Source organism: Microplitis mediator, chromosome 6 (assembly GCF_029852145.1).
Source record: "Microplitis mediator isolate UGA2020A chromosome 6, iyMicMedi2.1, whole genome shotgun sequence".
In the NCBI taxonomy this organism is placed as follows: Eukaryota; Metazoa; Arthropoda; class Insecta; order Hymenoptera; family Braconidae; genus Microplitis; species Microplitis mediator.
This window is the reverse complement of record NC_079974.1, coordinates 9,046,801-9,065,929: the sequence shown is the minus strand read 5'-3', so window position 1 is coordinate 9,065,929 and position 19,129 is coordinate 9,046,801. Positions and strand designations below refer to the sequence as shown.

Here is a 19,129-nt window from a genome sequence, read left to right as displayed (position 1 = left end):
ATAATATCGGTCTCAGGACAGAGCCTTGAGGGACTCCTGATGACGTTTTCAGAAATCTTATTGGGATTCCTAAATCATTCAATAATGATTGAGATCGATTTGATAAGTAAGAGGAAAACGAAGTTATTACTTCAATTGAAAAACCAAGCTCAAAAAGTGCAATAAATATAGTTTTTGGATCCACGTAGTCAAACGCCTTGCTTAGGTCAAATAGAACCAGCAAGGTCACTTGATTTTTATCCATAGCTTGTCATCAGTGAGCTTTAGCAATGCAGACTGCGTACTGTGATGTTTGCGAAATCCAGACTGAAGTGGATCAAACAAGTCATTACCCTCCCGGTAAGCTACCACTTGACTTGCAATAATTCTCTCAAAAACTTTTGCTAAATGAGATAAATTTGCAATCGGCGTAGTGTCCAACGGAGATCTAGGCGGTGTCACTTTGTTTAATGGTATTATATAAATGGTCTTCCAAACCTCGGGAAAAGTACAGGTGTCAAGAGATCTGTTGAATAAGGCAGTGAGAAAGAGTGAGATTTGTGAAAAATGATCTCTCAGCCATCTTAAATCCAGCCCATCAGGACTATTCCCTTTAGATTCAGAGAGCGTAAGATGTAATGCTTTAGTAACATCGACAATTTTTGACCACTTAAACGAGCACTCAACTAACCTCGAACAAGTCAAAGGTAAAAGATCTATAAAACCATTACTGCAAGGTGGATGTTTTCTAACTATATTAGCATAGTAGTCATTGAGCTCAGAAGCGTTGAAGAAATTAAGCGGTGATGAAGAGTTTGATTTAATTAATCCAAGATGTTTAAGTTTGCTCCAGACAGTTGATCCATGCGGTAGTTTTGAGAGAGCAGTTTTCAAGTATATTTCACGGGCACGATTCAACTCAACTTTTAGCTTTTTCCTCTTTACTCTGTAAAGAGCAAGTAAATTTGGATCTCGATTTCTTCTAGCTTGCTTGTAAATTTCATCTCGTTCTTTGCACTTCACTTTTAATTCTTTTGTTAACCAAGGATTACTATGACGAACAATTTTTTTTGTAATTACTGGTGCAAATACATCCAAAGTTGATAGAATTTCAGTTTTAAACAAATCAAGTAGTTTAATTGGATCTAAGCGTTCAAAAACCGAATTTCCCACATTTAGAGACTTTGCTAATGAATTTGACAAGGCTATGTGATCACAGCTCTTTAAATTTCTGAAAGCAATCTTTTTTTCCAAATGATTTGAATTACTTATAAGATACTGACAAAATAAGTAATCATGACCATCTATGAAAAGGGAGTCAGATTTAGTATAAGATGCCAACTTACTTTCATTATCTAACAGATTCACATCTAACCAGGAGTCACAATTATTTTTATGAAATGTAGCACTAAAGGAAATACAGTACAATGATGATTCAGCAATAAAGTTCTTTAAGTGGTTAGTAGTGCAACTATTTTCAAGTAAATTACAGTTTAGATCACCAGCTATAATGATATTTTTGAAATTTGGAGCAAGCTTTGCGTAAATATCAAAAAATTCATTCAAGAAAAGACCTTTTGGTCTTCTATAAATACCGCAAAGTAAGAGATGGGTCCCAGTAGCTAGAGTAACATCTGTTTTAAAAAATTCCGGTTGATTTACATGTTCTGAAGATGATATATGAAGTATTTTTACCTTGAGTGATTTATGAACTAAACAAGCAACACCACCACCTTGAATATAACGACCTGTGTTAGAATGTTGCAGAGTTCGGTCTTTACGGACAGCTATATAATCATCAAGTGAGAAAATACTATTATCAGTAGATGGCTTTAACCAGGTTTCAGTTAAAATAATTATATCAGGCTTCTTCATAGCAACTAGGTTTAAGAATTGAGCAATATGACCCACAAAACTGTTTATATTTAAGCTTAGGATATTTATTGGTAAATTTTGTTGAACAGAGTTTATAGTTGAATCTACAGAATGCTATTCCAGCTTAGTTAGATCAGAATCACAGCTTATAGTTAATCTTTCAGAGCCATCATCTCTTCTAGCAAAAACTTGTCCACTTCTAACCCAAACATATTTAAACCTCTTGGTTTTGGCCTTCTCTTTGGTTCGCTGTAGAAGTCGGTGAGTTTCCAGGGAAAGAAATTCATTGATATAAATGAGTCCTTTGAAGTTTGAGTCTACATAAGCAGGAAAAACAGTACTTGCTAGTAGATTTCTCGACTTACGTTTCTTATCAATTATAAAATCACGAATCTGCGACGACTTCAGGCAAACCAAGTAAGAATGAGACAAAGGCTTATCGTGATTGGTATTAGAATTTTTCGTGTTTTCAAATTTACGTACGGTTAGGACATCACCAATCAAATTTGGTAACTCTAAGTTATTTAGAACAGCTGATGAGATTTCAATTGGAGACAGATTTTTAATTACCAGGTCAGGAATTCCAGAGATAAGCAATTCAGATGTACTAGACGATTGTAAAGATGACAAGGCTCTATTGCCCAAGGTCTCTGGCTTCACCACAAGCCTATGCAATTTTGTAGTACAACACAACAAATTGATGTCAACAGAGATGATAATACCACTATGGTAACACTACGAAGTGATGTTACCTTACCATCAGAGTGAGTAACAAACTGAAGTCAACTGATTACCATGTGCTGTCACTATGATTTCTAAGCTACCACTTTTACACGAGACACTGAGAACTAATCTCTTCAATGTTGAAAATGCTTAATTCAATTTTTTAGCAATCCACAAGGCACAGATAAAAAAAATTTATATTACAGCTTGCAGATTGCAGTTTCGTGGTTGCAATAGCTCTGAAACAAAAAATGCCCGGAGGCAAAAAACAGCAGGATCAAGTTCTAAAGACAGAGCGAAAAAAATAATGTGCTTATGTACTTACGTAGAGAGAGAGAGAGAGAGAGAGAGAGAGAGAGAGAGAGATAAATACATATATAAACTTTTGAACTGAATGTATTTCCTGACTCAGTTTAGAGGTAGCAAAATTTTTCGAAAATTCCATCATGGGGACAAATACAATAGTTAGATTTTTATGAAATCTACTAAAAAGGACGCATTTAGAAATAAACTTGGATATACGTATGTATAAGTCTATATATTATTTGTTCTGATGCGGCTTGTTTTTTATAAAACCTGAATAGTTCAAAAACTTATTTTTTTTTGACTCAAATTTTCGATGATTTTCAAAAAAATTCAGGAAGCTATTGTTTTCGCCGCGATTTTCGGAAATCGAATTTTCATCAGATACCGACGTTTTAAAGTCCTAGGAAGCTATTCTGACTATTTTCGGATTGATATTTTTTGTTATTGGGCACAACCACAAATCGAAAATATATGACAAAATAAAAATTCTGTCGATTTTTGATTTCCCATTCAAATAACATGGAAAAGAAAAAAATTTTTTGTTTGAAATTGTTTAACTTGGCAATGGCTTATTGTATAGATAAGCCTAGTATACATTTTTGTAGCAAATTTAACGCTCTACAAAAAACGTTTCCTATCATTTTTTGATAAATTCATCTGTTCAGAAGTTATTGGAGCTCGAAGTTGAGTTAATTTTGAGATTTTTTTACTCTTTAAACATGAACAAGTGAACTGAGTGAATATTCACTAATTCTGAGTGCCAATCGAACCACTTTTTGAAATTAGTGATTCGGTTTGCACTTGGAATTAGTGAATATGCACTCATTTTCACTAATTCATGTTCAGAGAGTACTTTTACGGCGAAACTATCATAAAATGGCACACAGTAAAAAACGAATCGTCAAAGTGTAAGAGAAAACGTGTGTTAAAATTCTGAGTGTTGACTTTTGAACAATTTTGTGTGTCAATTTAACACACAGTGTTTATCTTGTTTGAACTGTCGCAATCGATCGATTTTTTAAGACACAAAAATGTCATTTTATTTGTAAGTAGCACTTTTTATATGTTACTATCAAATCAACACACAAAATATGTTAAAAATAATGTCGACCATCACAAAAGAATTCTACGAAAATTTTGATTTTTAACGTATACGTGTGTAACTTTTTTCAACACTCACACCATGTTGAAGTAACATATAAATGAGTGTAAAACGTTTGTTTTACACACGGTATGTGTTAATTTTGACAAATCCATTTTTACTGTGTGGATTTTTAACTTCCCGCTAAGAAAATTGTAAATTTTCAAAAATTCGGGAAGTTATTGGTTTCGGTCCGGTTTACGAAAATCGAATTTCCATCAGATGTCGACGTTTTGAGGTCCTAGGAAGCTATTCTGACTAATTTCAAGATGATGTCCGAGTGTATGTATGTATGTATGTACGTACGTACGTACGTACGTATGTAAATACCTGTATCTTTTGAACGGATGAACCGATTTTGAACTTTAAGGTGCCATTCGACGCGGATTGTCAATATCTTGAAGCCGAGAGAGAATTGAGCTTGATCGGTATGGCTCGTTCAGAGATATTCCAGTAATAAAGTTTTTTCAAAAATGTTTATTTTGGATAACTTTTAATGTGCTCGATGGATTAATTCCAAAATAGACTGGGCTCTAGAGCTTTATGAGCTGCGTCGAATGCTACCTCAACCATCAAAATCGGTTCATTCGTTCGAGAGCAACCGTTGTCGAAAGAATTAAAAAAAAAAATTTTTTTATTTTTCCTGAAATATCTCAAAAACGACTCGATAAATCGAATCCAAAATTTGATCAGCTCTAGAACTTGACAAAACGCGTCGATTGCCGCCTCAACCATCAAAAGCGGTTAATTCGTTAGCGAGATATCGTGGGAGAAAGAAATGCTAAAAAATGGTTTTTTACAAAACAATGGCATACAAAAGTATTTGCGAGCTCGAAGAGCTCGAAAATGTATTTACAATAGTGTTTTCGAGCTCAACAAGCTCGAAAACAGCGGGAAGTTTTGGGGCTGGCCCGCAGGGTCAACTGACAGACCGATTTTTTTCCTGATTTGCCTGAAGCACCACAAGGACTCGCTCAGGTTAATATAAGATTTACCTTATTTGGGCTAACCTGACAAGTTCCTTATCAGGACCTCATCAGTATATCCTTATTGAAAAAAAAATCACTTGCCATCGGGTCAACCTTACAAGTTTCTTATCAGGACCTCATCCGGATATCCCCAGTAAACGGAATCGCATTGAATCGCATTCACTTTTCTATCCGATTCAATCCTATTTTGGGAATAACCGTCTTGTCAATCCGAATCAATGCGATTCAATGCGACACGTTGATATAGGCAAAGTAGGAAATTTTTTTTACCGATAAACCCAAAAATCTAGATTACCGATAGCCGAAAGTTAAAAATTTCAATACGATTATCATATGACTCAAAAATAATTGAGAGAAAAAAAATTATTTTAATACACAGTGTAAATAGAAAACATCTAGTAAAATTATAGCTTTTGCAATCATTTTAATGATATCAAATTTTTTTAGTAAAATAATCCACTAAGCACAAAAAATTGAATCACTGTGAAAGTAATGAAGTTTAAAAGCATGCATTTATTTATTTAAAAGATACAAACTATTGAACTTTGTTAATATATAAATATTACAAATGTCAGATAGACAAAGGAAACTAATTTGAAACGAATTTCATTAGCATAAAATGATATAAAAAAAATTATTACAAGTAGAATGATGGTTTTTTTGGAGTAAATACTAGCAAACGTACAATATAATATATTTTTTATTTTACAATTATAAATAATCATAGTTACAAATGTAAAAAATTTGAAATAATATGCATAATGCAGACAAAATCCATTTGGGTCATTCCATGTCAAATCGACCAATAGTTGGAATCGACCCCTTTCGATTTGGACGAATTTTGGTCAGAAGTTTTTTCTCATCATATTACGAAGTTCTGCCACGGGAAAAAGAAATAAAAAATTTTTTTTCAAAAGTTATGCAATTTTGAAAATTTCACTAATTTTCCTGTTTCTTAAACTTATTCTTTAAAGATCTCGACAACTATTACAATAACTCTAATGATCTAAGCTAGGTTTTAAAGAGGATACTTAAAGGTACCAAAAAAAAATTTTTTCGAAAAAATTTTTCAAAAATTCGCTTTTTGGGAAAATTTTGAAATTTCAAAATTGCAAAAGTCAATGACCGCCATCAAATTTTTCGCTCAAATTTTTTTCTAGAGTACCTCTAATTGATTTAAAAAGATCCTGAAATTTTTAAGTAGGGGTTTTTTTTTGTTCAAAAGATATAAATTTTTGAATTTTAGGAAAAAAAAAATTTTCTTTTTTTGGCATTGACTGAATAAAATAATGATAAATTTACTTGTAATTTTTAATTTTAAGGCTCAAAAATTTATTTTAATGCAATAGAGTCAACAAAAAACTTATTAATGTGATATTTTTGTTTTTCAGCTACATTTTGATTTTAAATTGGATATAATTTTGTTAGAATGATCGTTTTTTCTTAGCCCCTTGCTGTGGTGTTGATTTTGCACTTCTTTTTCTCAATCTGAAAGTAAATAGTATTATTAGAAAGCTATTTTTCAATGGAAATTTTATATGAATCGAATATACATGTATACTAATAATACTATTTACTTTCAGATTGAGAAAAAGAAGTGCGAAATCAACACCACAGCAAGGGGCTAAGAAAAAACGATCATTCTAACAAAATTATATCCAATTTAAAATCAAAATGTTGCTGAAAAACAAAAATGTCACATTAATAAGTTTTTTATTGACTCTACTGCATTAAAGTAAATTTTTGAGCCTTAAAATTAAAAATTTCAAGTGTATTTATCATTATTTTATTCAGTCAATGCCAAAGAAAGAAAATTTTTTTTTTCCTAAAATTCAAAAATTTATATCTTTTGAACAAAAAAAAACCCCTACTCAAAAATTTCAGGATCTTTTGAAATCAATTAGAGGTACTCTAGAAAAAAATTTGAGCGAAAAATTTGATGGCGGTCATCGACTTTTGCAATTTAGGAAATTTCAAAATTTTCCCAAAAAGCGAATTTTTGAAAAATTTTTTCAAAAAAATTTTTTTTTGGTACCTTTAAGTATCCTCTTTAAAACCTAGCTCAGATCTTTAGAGTAATTGTAATAGTTTTCGAGATCTTTGAAGAATAAGTTTAAGAAACAGGAAAATTAGTGAAATTTTCAAAATTGCATAACTTTTGAAAAAAAATTTTTTATTTTTTTTCCCTTGGCAGAACTTTGTTATATGATGAGAGAAAACTTCTGACCAAAATTCGTCCAAATCGAAAGGGGTTGATTCCAACTATTGGTCGATTTGACATGGAATGACCCATTTATAATATTTTCTTCAATTATTCAGATAATTACTAGGTACCATGGCAATATAATTAGAACTTTCACCCTTGATATAGATTACTAAGAATGTTATTCAAAGACGTAGTTGCAATAATATGTCGTTCTGCTTTTACTTTCCAGATGTGAGTCATAACCACACCATTTACAATTATTTTTTCAACATTATATAATTTGACAGTCAAAAAATTTTTCTGGTTATACAAATATATTTCCTGAATTTGAGCGAATTCACCGGATTTAAGTTGTACGTAACTATCATCCCACTTATCCGTTTTGTTACAATACACACTAGTATAAGCAATTTTTCCATTAATACGTTTGTTGTAATATATTTTATTGGGATCATTATTAATTATATCGTTATTGTGATCGCTATAAATTACACCGTTTTTTTTTTGTACCCGTTACTGGCTGACCAGAATTAGAAAAAAGATTCTTGCAAAATATTTTCACTTTTTCATTTTTGGTTCCATTATTATCGTTTAATTCCGTTTTATAACTTGTTACATTAATAGATTTTTGAACAATCTGAAGATCAACGCCTTTAGGGCCATTGACTAACATTTTTAAGAAGTGAATGTTGCTTTCATGAGGATATGTGTAATTAGCCCATAAAGGACCGCTCTTACGCGCAGAGTCTACTGCGTGTAGTAACAAGTGGACATTAAATCTCATAGCTGATTCACCAAAAAAATTCTGAAAATTTCCAACAAATATAATTAACATTTCTTCACAGTTATTTAATTCTTCTTCGGTTATTTCAAGTTGTAATAAAATAAACAAACTTTTAGATAGCAATACTAGTAAATATAAAATTTCGTCACAAAATAAATCAATTCCAATAGGTATGCTGTAATATAATAACAGAGCATTAAAATATTTCGCTTTGAAATTATTAAAGTCAGCAAGTGCTTTTGGTAGAGTCCCAACGGTCCGAGGTGGTTTTATATTTTTTATTACATCATCAAGTCTTCTTTTCTCATCTTTATGTAATCCTTTTATTATCAACTCCCATATAAACTTAGTGACGCCCAGATCCTACGTGTGCATGCTATCAAATGGAAAATTCCATACCATGTTAAAGTTGGGCAAAGATGACAACGCCGAGAGTCTTTTTACCCCACGACATTCAAGCTTAGATTTCATCTGAATACTTTCCTCAACATCAATCATGTGTGATTTATTGGTTCTTAATTCTTCAATCGTAGCAGTGAATGGGAAATGTCTAGCTCCATCAGTTGTTTTTCCCATTATATAACAGTAGCTACAAGCGAAATAGCCACTGTGCTTTACTCTATTTTGACATAATGCTCGCGCTACAGAATCAGCGGAAAAGTTCGAAACGGTAACTTTAATGGTATCATCTTTCATCTCTTGATTATCGTTGGTTAGACTGAACCCAGTTTTATGTAATTTACTAATTTGTTGAACAAAGCTTTCCATATATAAGTTCATCAATTGTGGAGTAGGCTTATGTTTTACAATCATTAGACCGGCGATAATTACGTTTTTAAATCGAAGCCTTGGTGGTAAATTATTTATCATCATTTCTAAAGGCCACATACTTCTTTTGGATTTTCTAAAAAATGGTGCTCCATCCGTGCTGACATTTAAATAAATAGTTTTTTCATGATGATTGGCAAATTTAACAAATAATTCTGAATCTGTAACGTCGGTAATTTCTGAGTTTTATGATACTCCACTTGAAAACTGTCATGTACTGCAGAATAAACATTTTTTAATTTCAATATTTCCTCCAGTTGATACTCTAGATTAATTGATAAAAAGTAATTTTCGTTCAAAGAATTCAGTAAAATATCTTCCTTACATTGCTCACACTACTTTTTAAAAAAGAAAAATTTCATTTAAATGATGAGTAGATATAGATAACCGGCTAAATTTTGGCCCCGCACATAGTTTAAACATTTCCACTAATTGCGTTCTAGCTTTATTACATAATCCGAATCGCAATGTATAACCAGCTACCATTGTTAGAACATCATTTATGGTACACTTCGATTCTTCAAACATTATCCGTTCATAACTTAACGAAGATTGATTTAATATTTTAGCGTAATCTTCATGTCGAGAAGTATTTCCGGTTTTTGTTGATGTTTTTAAAGAACCCGTCAACGATTCAACTCTTTCTTGACTGTTGGAATGAGGCCTTTTATTGTTGGGTGAATTGTTTTGACTTTACCGTCTATTGGATCGTTGACTTGTACGTTACGATTATCAACCATATCTACGAACGCATTATCAGAAGACAAAGGGTTATTGGGTGAATGTTGAGCGTTCGATATTGTAGAATTCATGAAATTTGTGACATCAAATGCATTTAATGAACGACCCGCGTTATCTGTAAAAAATTATTTTTAATACGAAAGCATTATAAATATTATTTACAATCAGGTTTTCAATCCGTTATTTCATTTTAATATAAGTTTAAATGAATCTGTACACTATATTTATGTATAAATATTGATAATGATCATTATAATTTAAACTCAGATTGAAAAGCTGGCACTTTTTTGTTTAGTAACTTACATTTTTCCTTATATTTATGCACAGCTTTTGAAAAAGGAGCGTTCCGTTCAACCCATTTTTTATGAGTTGATTTGCTTACCATTTCAGAATTATAATCAGGTTTTAAATAGAGCTTATAGCACTTTGGTGGTTGCTCTGTCATTTTATCTCGTCTGTAAAGAAAAAAAAATTATAACTAGTTAACGAATAAAGGTAGTATTTTATCAAAACGGCGATTCAAAATTATTGATAAAATTAAACTTTGGATTTTATCAGTATTTTAATCATTTTTCATTTTTTTTTATTTTTTTAGTATCCTTGTATAGGCTTAAAATATCGAGTAATGGTAAATCTGCATTAAAATTTTATAACTTATTGAAAAATTTTCCCTTAATTTTGAGAAGTTTTTTTACTACCGTTAACGACCAATGAATAAAAAAAAAGGTACATAACAACAGACATAAGTGAAAATCTTAACTGGATTTTTAATCCAAAAAAAATTAAATTAAAAAAATTACATTTTTCAATGTAACGCAAAACTGGAAAAATTAAACGAGTATAATTTTCAAATTTTACGATTTTTCAGATTTTAATACTTTAAAATTAAATATTTATTTTAACTTCGTTGTGCTCAAACATGTGATTATGGAGACAATATACATGTATATAGTCTCCATACATGTGATCTATCATAACCTACAACTATCATGCATGTGAGAACTCTCGAAATTTATTTTTTTTTAGTTACATTAATAAAATTGCATACTTACAATTCATTTATTCCCGTATATTTTTCACGCTTAGCAAAAAGAATTAAATTATTAAAAATATTACACTGCAGAATAAAAACGCTCAGTATTAAAACAAATACAATTCACAACACTCCGTGTAATAACGCCACGCACCTTTCTATCTTCACTTTACTGTATACTGATCTCCCAAGAACCTAAAACGTTTGAGGTTTGAGGTCTCTTCCGAGGTAGTGGTGGAAAGGTTCGAACTACACACTAATGGCCCAGTCGATGCGCCCGAAAAAATGGTCAAAGATCATTTTGTCGGTGGGTAAAGATCAATTTAAAAAAATTTTTTTTTTAAAATACTAAAAAAAATTTAAGGACAAAAATTGACATAAAATTGGAAAGAGATCATTTGTTTTTTATAAAAAAATTATATGTAAAATGCAATATCTCCGAAACTATTGAGAAGTTATCGAGACAAACTAGTATCATTGTTTTTGCGATTTAATAACGAAAAAAATTAATTTTGAACAAAGTCTCAACGACGAATAGTTGCTGAGATAAAAATTATTTAAGCGCGAAAAACATAAAAGTGCGTCATTTTGTCCGCGCGCGGATAAACAAAACAGTGTAACTCGGCAGGAAATCGATATTTTTACAAATTATTTTTTATTCTCTTAGAAAATCGTTTATCAACCATACCAAAAATTTATTAACTTCCAAAAAAATTTTTTCAAATTGTAAATTTTAAATAAGTAAAAATCACTTTTTGTTAAATAAAAAATAAAAAAAATTAAATTACCCAATGGATAACGGAAATTACCCAATGGATACGTCTTTATTTATAATGAATTAGTTAACAAATTTGAAAAAAAATTTTTAAAAAAAGTTATCTACACGATAAGTTATTTTTCCGATTCAGAAAATTTGCAATCTTTTGATACCTATATTGTACAAACGATTTTTTTTTTGTTTTTATGACATATTATTTATAACAAAATAAGAAATGCGAATTGATGAAAAAGAGAGTTTCAGTCGTTGGAAACGAAAAAAATTAAAAAGATCATAATCTGTCCGTGGGGATATGCACGGACTCAATCCTTTAGAGAAAGACACAACGTCTTTTGCCTACTTTCTCTCTCTAACAATTCCCAAAGATATCCGAAGTCCTATTTTTATCAACTCCCGCAGCAAGAAATATTTCTAAGTTTTTATATTGAAAATTATAAAGGATAAATTTCACAAAATCGATCAAAATTAGTATATACCATTCGATTAAGTATTGCGTGAGATGAATTTCTGTCGTATAAAAAAAAAAGAATTTTTTTGTTGCTGATAAATTTCAAAAATATTCAAAATGCTTTTTTTTATGAAAAAAAAATTTTTTTTATCTGTCTTAACCCGAAATTGTTCGGGTAATGGTTCAAACAAAATTATTCATTGGATAATTTAATTTTGTTTATTTTTTATTTAACAAAAAGTGATTTTTACTTATTTAAAATTTACAATTTAAAAAAATTTTTTTGGAAGTTAACAAATTTTTGGTATGGTTGATGAACGATTTACTAAGAGAATAAAAAAAAAATTGTAAAAATATCGATTTCCTGCCGAGTTATACTGTTTTGTTTATCCGCGCGCGGACAAAATGACGCACTTTTTTGTTTTTCGCAATTAAATAATTTTTATCTCAGCAACTATTCGTCGTTGAGACTTATAAAAGAAACGTCTTAGCGTAAGTGCCCGGTAAGTAGCCAAATAGGAGAGACAGTCTATCGAAACATTTCAAAGACTCGTTGACTAGGTGTCACCAAATATTTTGCCGTATCGTCGCCTTCACGCACGACGCGCAGTAATCAAAACTTTGAAGTGTGATATGTAGTCCATGGGTCTTTGAAATATTTTGATAGGCTGTCTCTCCATTTGGCCATTGAACCTGGACTTACCTTAATCCATGATAAATGTATATCTGTATAGTATTCAATTCATATTATTTAAAATCGTTTTACCTATTCAAAATTACTTTTATTCATAAACTGGAAAAAGATGAAAAAAAAGGATAAACAGTTTTAGTTTGATAAAGTTAAATTCTTATTCTATTTTAATGTCTGTTAAAATGAATGATTATTTTTTTTTTTTATTCAAATTATTATAAAGCCAGCTACTTTACATCAAAGGCACTTTTAAATAAAATAATTATAACTAATCACTGAAAAAAAATGCTTGCAGAAACCAAAGATGAAGTCCAGAAGAAAATAAATGACGCAGGGAGACTACGATTTTACCCTGAAAAATTTTTGAAAAGTTCGAGAAACTTAGCAGTGCAGCTCAAAAAGTCAACGAATTCAATCCCAAGTAATCTGACAGTACCTGACGATGTTATACCTGATACTCTATTAAGTACACCTGATCACCAATCTTCAGACTCTATTACTCAGCGGTTAACGCAGTTACAAAATAAAAAAAGAGGTCTGATTCAGTCAGATCCATGTTGTAAAAAATGTTTTGATTACAAAAGTGAAAATAAGGAATTAAAATTACAGCTGCAAGATTTAAAGAAGAGAAATGAAGAGTTATCTGAATTAAATATTCAATATCAATAAAAAAGTTTAAGTATTTTTGACAAAATTGAAAGGGGTGAGCATTTAGATAATATTTTTGTAAGCTTAAAAAAATTACTGAACTTTAACAATGATTTTAATTTTTATTTATACTTTTTATCTCTTTAGATCTTGTACGGACTGTCGATGGCGGTGATAATCAATCTACTGAGTTAGAAAAATCAACTCAAATCGGTGAAATGTCAGAAGATGGCGAACAGGTGATTACCTAAATTTTTTTTAAGTACTTCAATTAGCAATTCTTTTTCCTTCTAAACGAATAGTTAATTATTATAATTGTGATTGTTATTGTCACTCCTGTTATTTATATCATTACTTTTTGTAGGTTCACATCAGAGGGGGCATGTGGTTACCCACACCCACATACTATAATATTACCACCAAGAGTAGTGTTACCAAGATGGTTCATTTATTAATGGACAACGTCTTTGAACAGCAGGAGCTTGAAACTTTAACTATCAGCGGCAAACCATCTAACCGAAAGCGTAAAGGTCTTGAAGATGAAGAAATTTTAATTAATCAATTAGACAGGAAAAAAGTTTGGATAATACAAGGTATGCTGAAATAGAAATCATCTATTACTAATATAATTAAGATTTTAATTTTTACCCGTTGTGTCTCTTCATAAATATTTTTAGTACAGTCAGAGTGCATCAATAAAAGTTGAACTTATCAATTTTAGAAGTAAATCGGTCGATTTTAAGAAATTTTTGTAACCTATTTCGATGCTTTCTTTACATTTGTTTAAAAAATTGTAATTTTTCAACTACCGTTTGAATGTACAATTGTGCAGTTCCGCACGCGTGCTATCTTTAACACACTTCGATGAAACTATTTATGTCACATTAAAAAATTTTTTTTACAACTCAATATTAAAATCAATTTAACTTATTTGTGTTACAGAATTGATACGTAGTTATTAAATTAAAAAAAATTGGAGCAGTTAAATACAGTAAGTACTTCAATGACATAATCCGATTCCTATAAAGGTTTCTTACAATTTTTAAAATTTTCATTACTAAACTGAAAAATATATGACACTTTATGAAGAATGTTTCTTCTTTGTATTTTGCCATAACTTCTAAAATATTAACACGATTTTTTTTTATTTTTATTTTTTAACTCCAGCTTTTAAAGATAAACTACAATAGTAACTTTATTTTTTGAATCAATTTTTATAATTTCTGATCTTTTATGTTAAATGTATTTTTGAGAATAAGCCGTAAGAGATGAGATTATGAATGAAAAATTGTAAGAAATGTTTTTAGTATGTTTGAAAATTAAAAAAAATAAAGATTTTTATAATAATTAAATAATTTTATCGTATTCTATTGTTTACAGAACCTAAAAGAAAATTGAAATTGTTAAGCAATAAAATAATTGAAGATGATAATCGTCTGGAAAATGCAGATTCAATTACCTACGAAGAAGACAGCCGACATAGTTTAAATAATGTAATTATCGAAGAGACGATGATTGTAAACATGTCTGACGATTCAGACACTGAAAATATTCAAACAAATTAATAAAAATAAAATAATTTTTTATAAATTTAGTCTGTTCTCTTTCCGTACCTTTCAAAGATTCATATTATTTCATAATACAAAAATGTTTACTTATATAAATCGAAAAATCAATTTTTAATTTTTTCTGCTCCACTAACCAATGTCAGGTCCAGAAAAATTGTCAAGATCTTACTTTGACGTTTGACTGTCAAGAAATTTTAGTATTTTTTAAATTGTCTTCTCTAAAATTTACGCGGTTAAATTTAATTAAAAAATTACTATTCAATAATCGAATATTTATTTTAAATAAAATTATTTAAAAAAATTACATTTTTACTTGTAATCTAATATTTTTTTAAAATTAACCGCAAAATAACCTCTTTACATGGACGATATAATTTAATTTTATTATAAAATATATATGATGACGGTTATTATTTTTCATTTTATGAGAAGCTTTTGCTTCGAATAAATGACCGCGATAATTAAATAGTAATTCGATTTGATATTTCATTTGAATAATTACTACTTTAACGGCTTATGGTACACAGAAATCTTTGTTGGTTATTCAGTTTGATCTCTAAACTGCATGATCTACGGAATCTAGAAAATCCTATGCGATTCAATACTTTCCAATGCGAAACATAGGGTTTCAAAAATAATATTGAATCGCATTGAAACGCATTGGATCGCATTGGCTTCCAATGCGATCCCGATTGCTGGGTCCTTATTCAAAAAAAAGTTATCCTATCCCTTTCAATATTTTATTTACAGGCTGAAAATGAAACAAAGTACAAAAGAAAATTATATAAAAATTATGTTAATCATTATTGCAGCACGAATTTTTTACTTTTTCATCAGTTAATCTTTGGCATCATCATGAATATAATAATAATATTTACACTTCCAAGATTACATGTGTATTTCAGCGTAGTGGATAGAATCAAGGACTTTGGATCAAAAGGATGCAGGTTCGAGCCCAGCAGTCTTTGGGATTTTCTCATCAATAAAAAACATGTCTATTAATGCTATTAATGCAATAAATAACACTCCCGATCGAATTAAAATTTCTTATTTTTTTTTTTCGCAATTTAACTTTTTTTAAAAAATAATTACTAAAAAGGCATCTTTGATAAGGATTTGATGAAGATATCCTGGTAAGGATTCGATGAGGATATCCTGGTAAGGTTCTGATGAGGCATCCTGATAAGAACCTCATGGGTCTTAAGCGTTACATCCATATCAGTTCCTCGTCAGGATATCCTGATCTGGACCTTATTTAAAATAAGGTTAACCTGGTAATGACCTCATCAGGTCCTTATGAAAAATTTTAGTCGGGAATATTAAAAAAAAAATACAGATATATAATAATAATTAATTTTTTTTTAGTTTTTTATTGATTAAGAACGGTGTAAAATGAAATATAAATTTAATAATTATAAAAGTGATAATGAGTTCCGCTTGTAGAACAAGCTTTATTGTTGTCATTGTTGTTATTATTGTCATTGTTGTCATCGCTGTTATTGTTATTGTTGTCATTGTTGTTATTATTGTTATTATTCTTATAATTGGTGTTACCGTTGCGAGATGTAAATTTTTTCAATTCATGGTAAATTGTTTTTTTCAGCTTCCTCTGCTGACCACCATTAAAGCCTCTTTTACGCTTAATGAATCCTATAAACAAATTTTTTTAAAATTAATTGTAGTAAAGATATGTATACACGAAGAAAAATGCAGGTCAAAATTAAATAATAATTACAACCAGTAGTTAAACAAGGAGGCTGTGGGGGTGAGGTTTATTTCCCCGAAGACTAAAATCCCGAATGAAATTATTATCGACATAGAAATACGGTAATGTAGTTTCAATGTGAATGAATAGATGGCGGACTGCGTGCAATAAATGAATATTGCGGGAATTTATTAGAATAAAAGTACAGATCGAGAAGAGCTATGAGTATGATGTAGCATAACCCTGACAGACGGAGGTGGGGGGCTTCCGGTCATAATTTAAAATCTCGATAGCAATTTATGAGTAATATACAAATAAATTGTAGTCCGGTTAATTTTTTTTCAGAGAAAATATAAGACCGGAAGTAAGGCCCCTGGGACCCATAAAAATTATTGAGCACTAGTTTTAAAATTTTAGAATAGAAGAGAATTAATATTTAAGCAAATAATACTCATGATGATGAGAAATAAATAATAATGCCGAAAGTAGGACTACTAAGGCCCAAAACTGTTTTTAGACAGAGAATGATATAACAAATTGCAAATATAGCTCTAATTGTTATTTAAATAATTATTATCCATGAAGGCCACAAAAAATTAATAATTATTTTGGGGCCTTAAGGCCCAAAAAAAAATTTTCACCTTTTTTAACAAATTAACGTAAAAAGATGCTTTTATGGTACAAAATTTAAAATATAGTTAAAAATTGGTCTATACTAGTAGCCGTTTAGTATGAAACGGGTAGTGTAAAATGTTTCCGAAGTAAATAAAGAAAATTTTAACCGTGTTTTGTAGGAAAAGAAGATGAAATTGCCAAGCGTAAGAGAACGTTGTCATATAATTAATAATTGCATCTAACGAATACCCGTTTACCATAAAACGGGTAGATTTAACCGCTGTAGTAGGGTAAAATGAAATTCTGTGACTAATTTTTCCAAGTATATAAACGTATATAGCCCATTTATGTGAAGAAATGGCCTAGCGTAAAAGTTCATTGACATATAATTATTAATAGCACCGCACAAGTGCCCGTTTACTGTTAAACGTACGACATATAATAAATAGTTGCACCCTACAAGTGTTTTGTATAAAACGGGTAGTATCAACTGCTATGGTAGATAGTATAACAATTCGTTGGATATTTTTTAGAATATAGGGCCGTATAAAGTCCATACACGTGATAAAATGGCCTAGTCTAGGAGTACGTTGCCATGTAATCAGTAATTGCGTCCTACAAGTGCCCGTTTACTATCAAACGGGTAGTATTAACTGCTGTAATAGAGAGTAAAAAAATTCGGTGACTATTTCTCAGGCATATATAGACGTATAAAGTCCACACATGTAACAAAGTGGCCTAGCCTAGGAGTACGTCGACATATAATAAGTAGTTGCACCCTACAAGTGCCCGTTTTGTATAAAACGGGTAGTATCAACTGCTGTGGTAGACAGTTGAAAAATTCGGTGACTATTTCGTAGGCGTATATAGACGTATAAAGTCCACACATGTAACAAAGTGGCCTAGCCTAGCAGTACGTCGACATATAATAAGTAATTGCGTCCTACAAGTGCCCGTTTACTATCGAACGGGTAGTATTAACTGCTGTGATTGATAGTAGAAAAATTCGGTGACTATTTCTCAGGCGTATATAGACGTATAAAGTCCACACATGTAACAAAGTGGCCTAGCCTAGGAGTACGTCGACATATAATAAGTAGTTGCACCCTACAAGTGCCCGTTTTGTATAAAACGGGTAGTATCAACTGCTGTGGTAGACAGTTGAAAAATTCGGTGACTATTTCGTAGGCGTATATAGACGTATAAAGTCCACACATGTAACAAAGTGGCCTAGCCTAGGAGTACGTCGACATATAATAAGTAATTGCGTCCTACAAGTGCCCGTTTACTATCGAACGGGTAGTATTTACTGCTGTGGTAGACAGTTGAAAAATTCGGTGACTATTTCTCAGGCGTATATAGACGTATAAAGTCCACACATGTAACAAAGTGGCCTAGCCTAGGAGTACGTCGACATATAATAAGTCATTGCGTCCTACAAGTGCCCGTTTACTATCAAACGGGTAGTATTAACTGCTGTAATAGAGAGTAAAAAAATTCGGTGACTATTTCTCAGGCGTATATAGACGTATAAAGTCCACACATGTAACAAAGTGGCCTAGCCTAGGAGTACGTCGACATATAATAAGTAGTCGCACCCTACAAGTGCCCGTTTTGTATAAAACGGGTAGTATCAACTGCTGTGGTAGACAGTTGAAAAATTCGGTGACTATTTCGTAGGCGTATATAGACGTATAAAGTCCACACATGTAACAAAGTGGCCTAGCCTAGGAGTACGTCGACATATAATAAGTAATTGCGTCCTACAAGTGCACGTTTACTATCAAACGGGTAGTATTAACTGCTGTGATTGATAGTAAAAAAATTCGGTGACTATTTCTCAGGCGTATATAGACGTATAAAGTCCACACATGTAACAAAGTGGCCTAGCCTAGGAGTACGTCGACATATAATAAGTAATTGCGTCCTACAAGTGCACGTTTACTATCAAACGGGTAGTATTAACTGCTGTGATTGATAGTAAAAAAATTCGGTGACTATTTCTCAGGCGTATATAGACGTATAAAGTCCACACATGTAACAAAGTGGCCTAGCCTAGGAGTACGTCGAC

The 19,129-nt window shown here is 31.0% G+C and overlaps 1 protein-coding gene across 1 annotated transcript; it reads right to left on the bottom strand.

The window, feature by feature from the left end:
* Nucleotides 1-225: 225 nt before the first annotated feature.
* LOC130670488 (uncharacterized) lies at nt 226-1,854 on the bottom strand. Its single transcript, XM_057473896.1, has one exon. It carries the CDS (start codon nt 1,852-1,854, stop codon nt 226-228), a length of 1,629 nt encoding a protein of 542 aa, XP_057329879.1.
* Nucleotides 1,855-19,129: the final 17,275 nt, after the last annotated feature.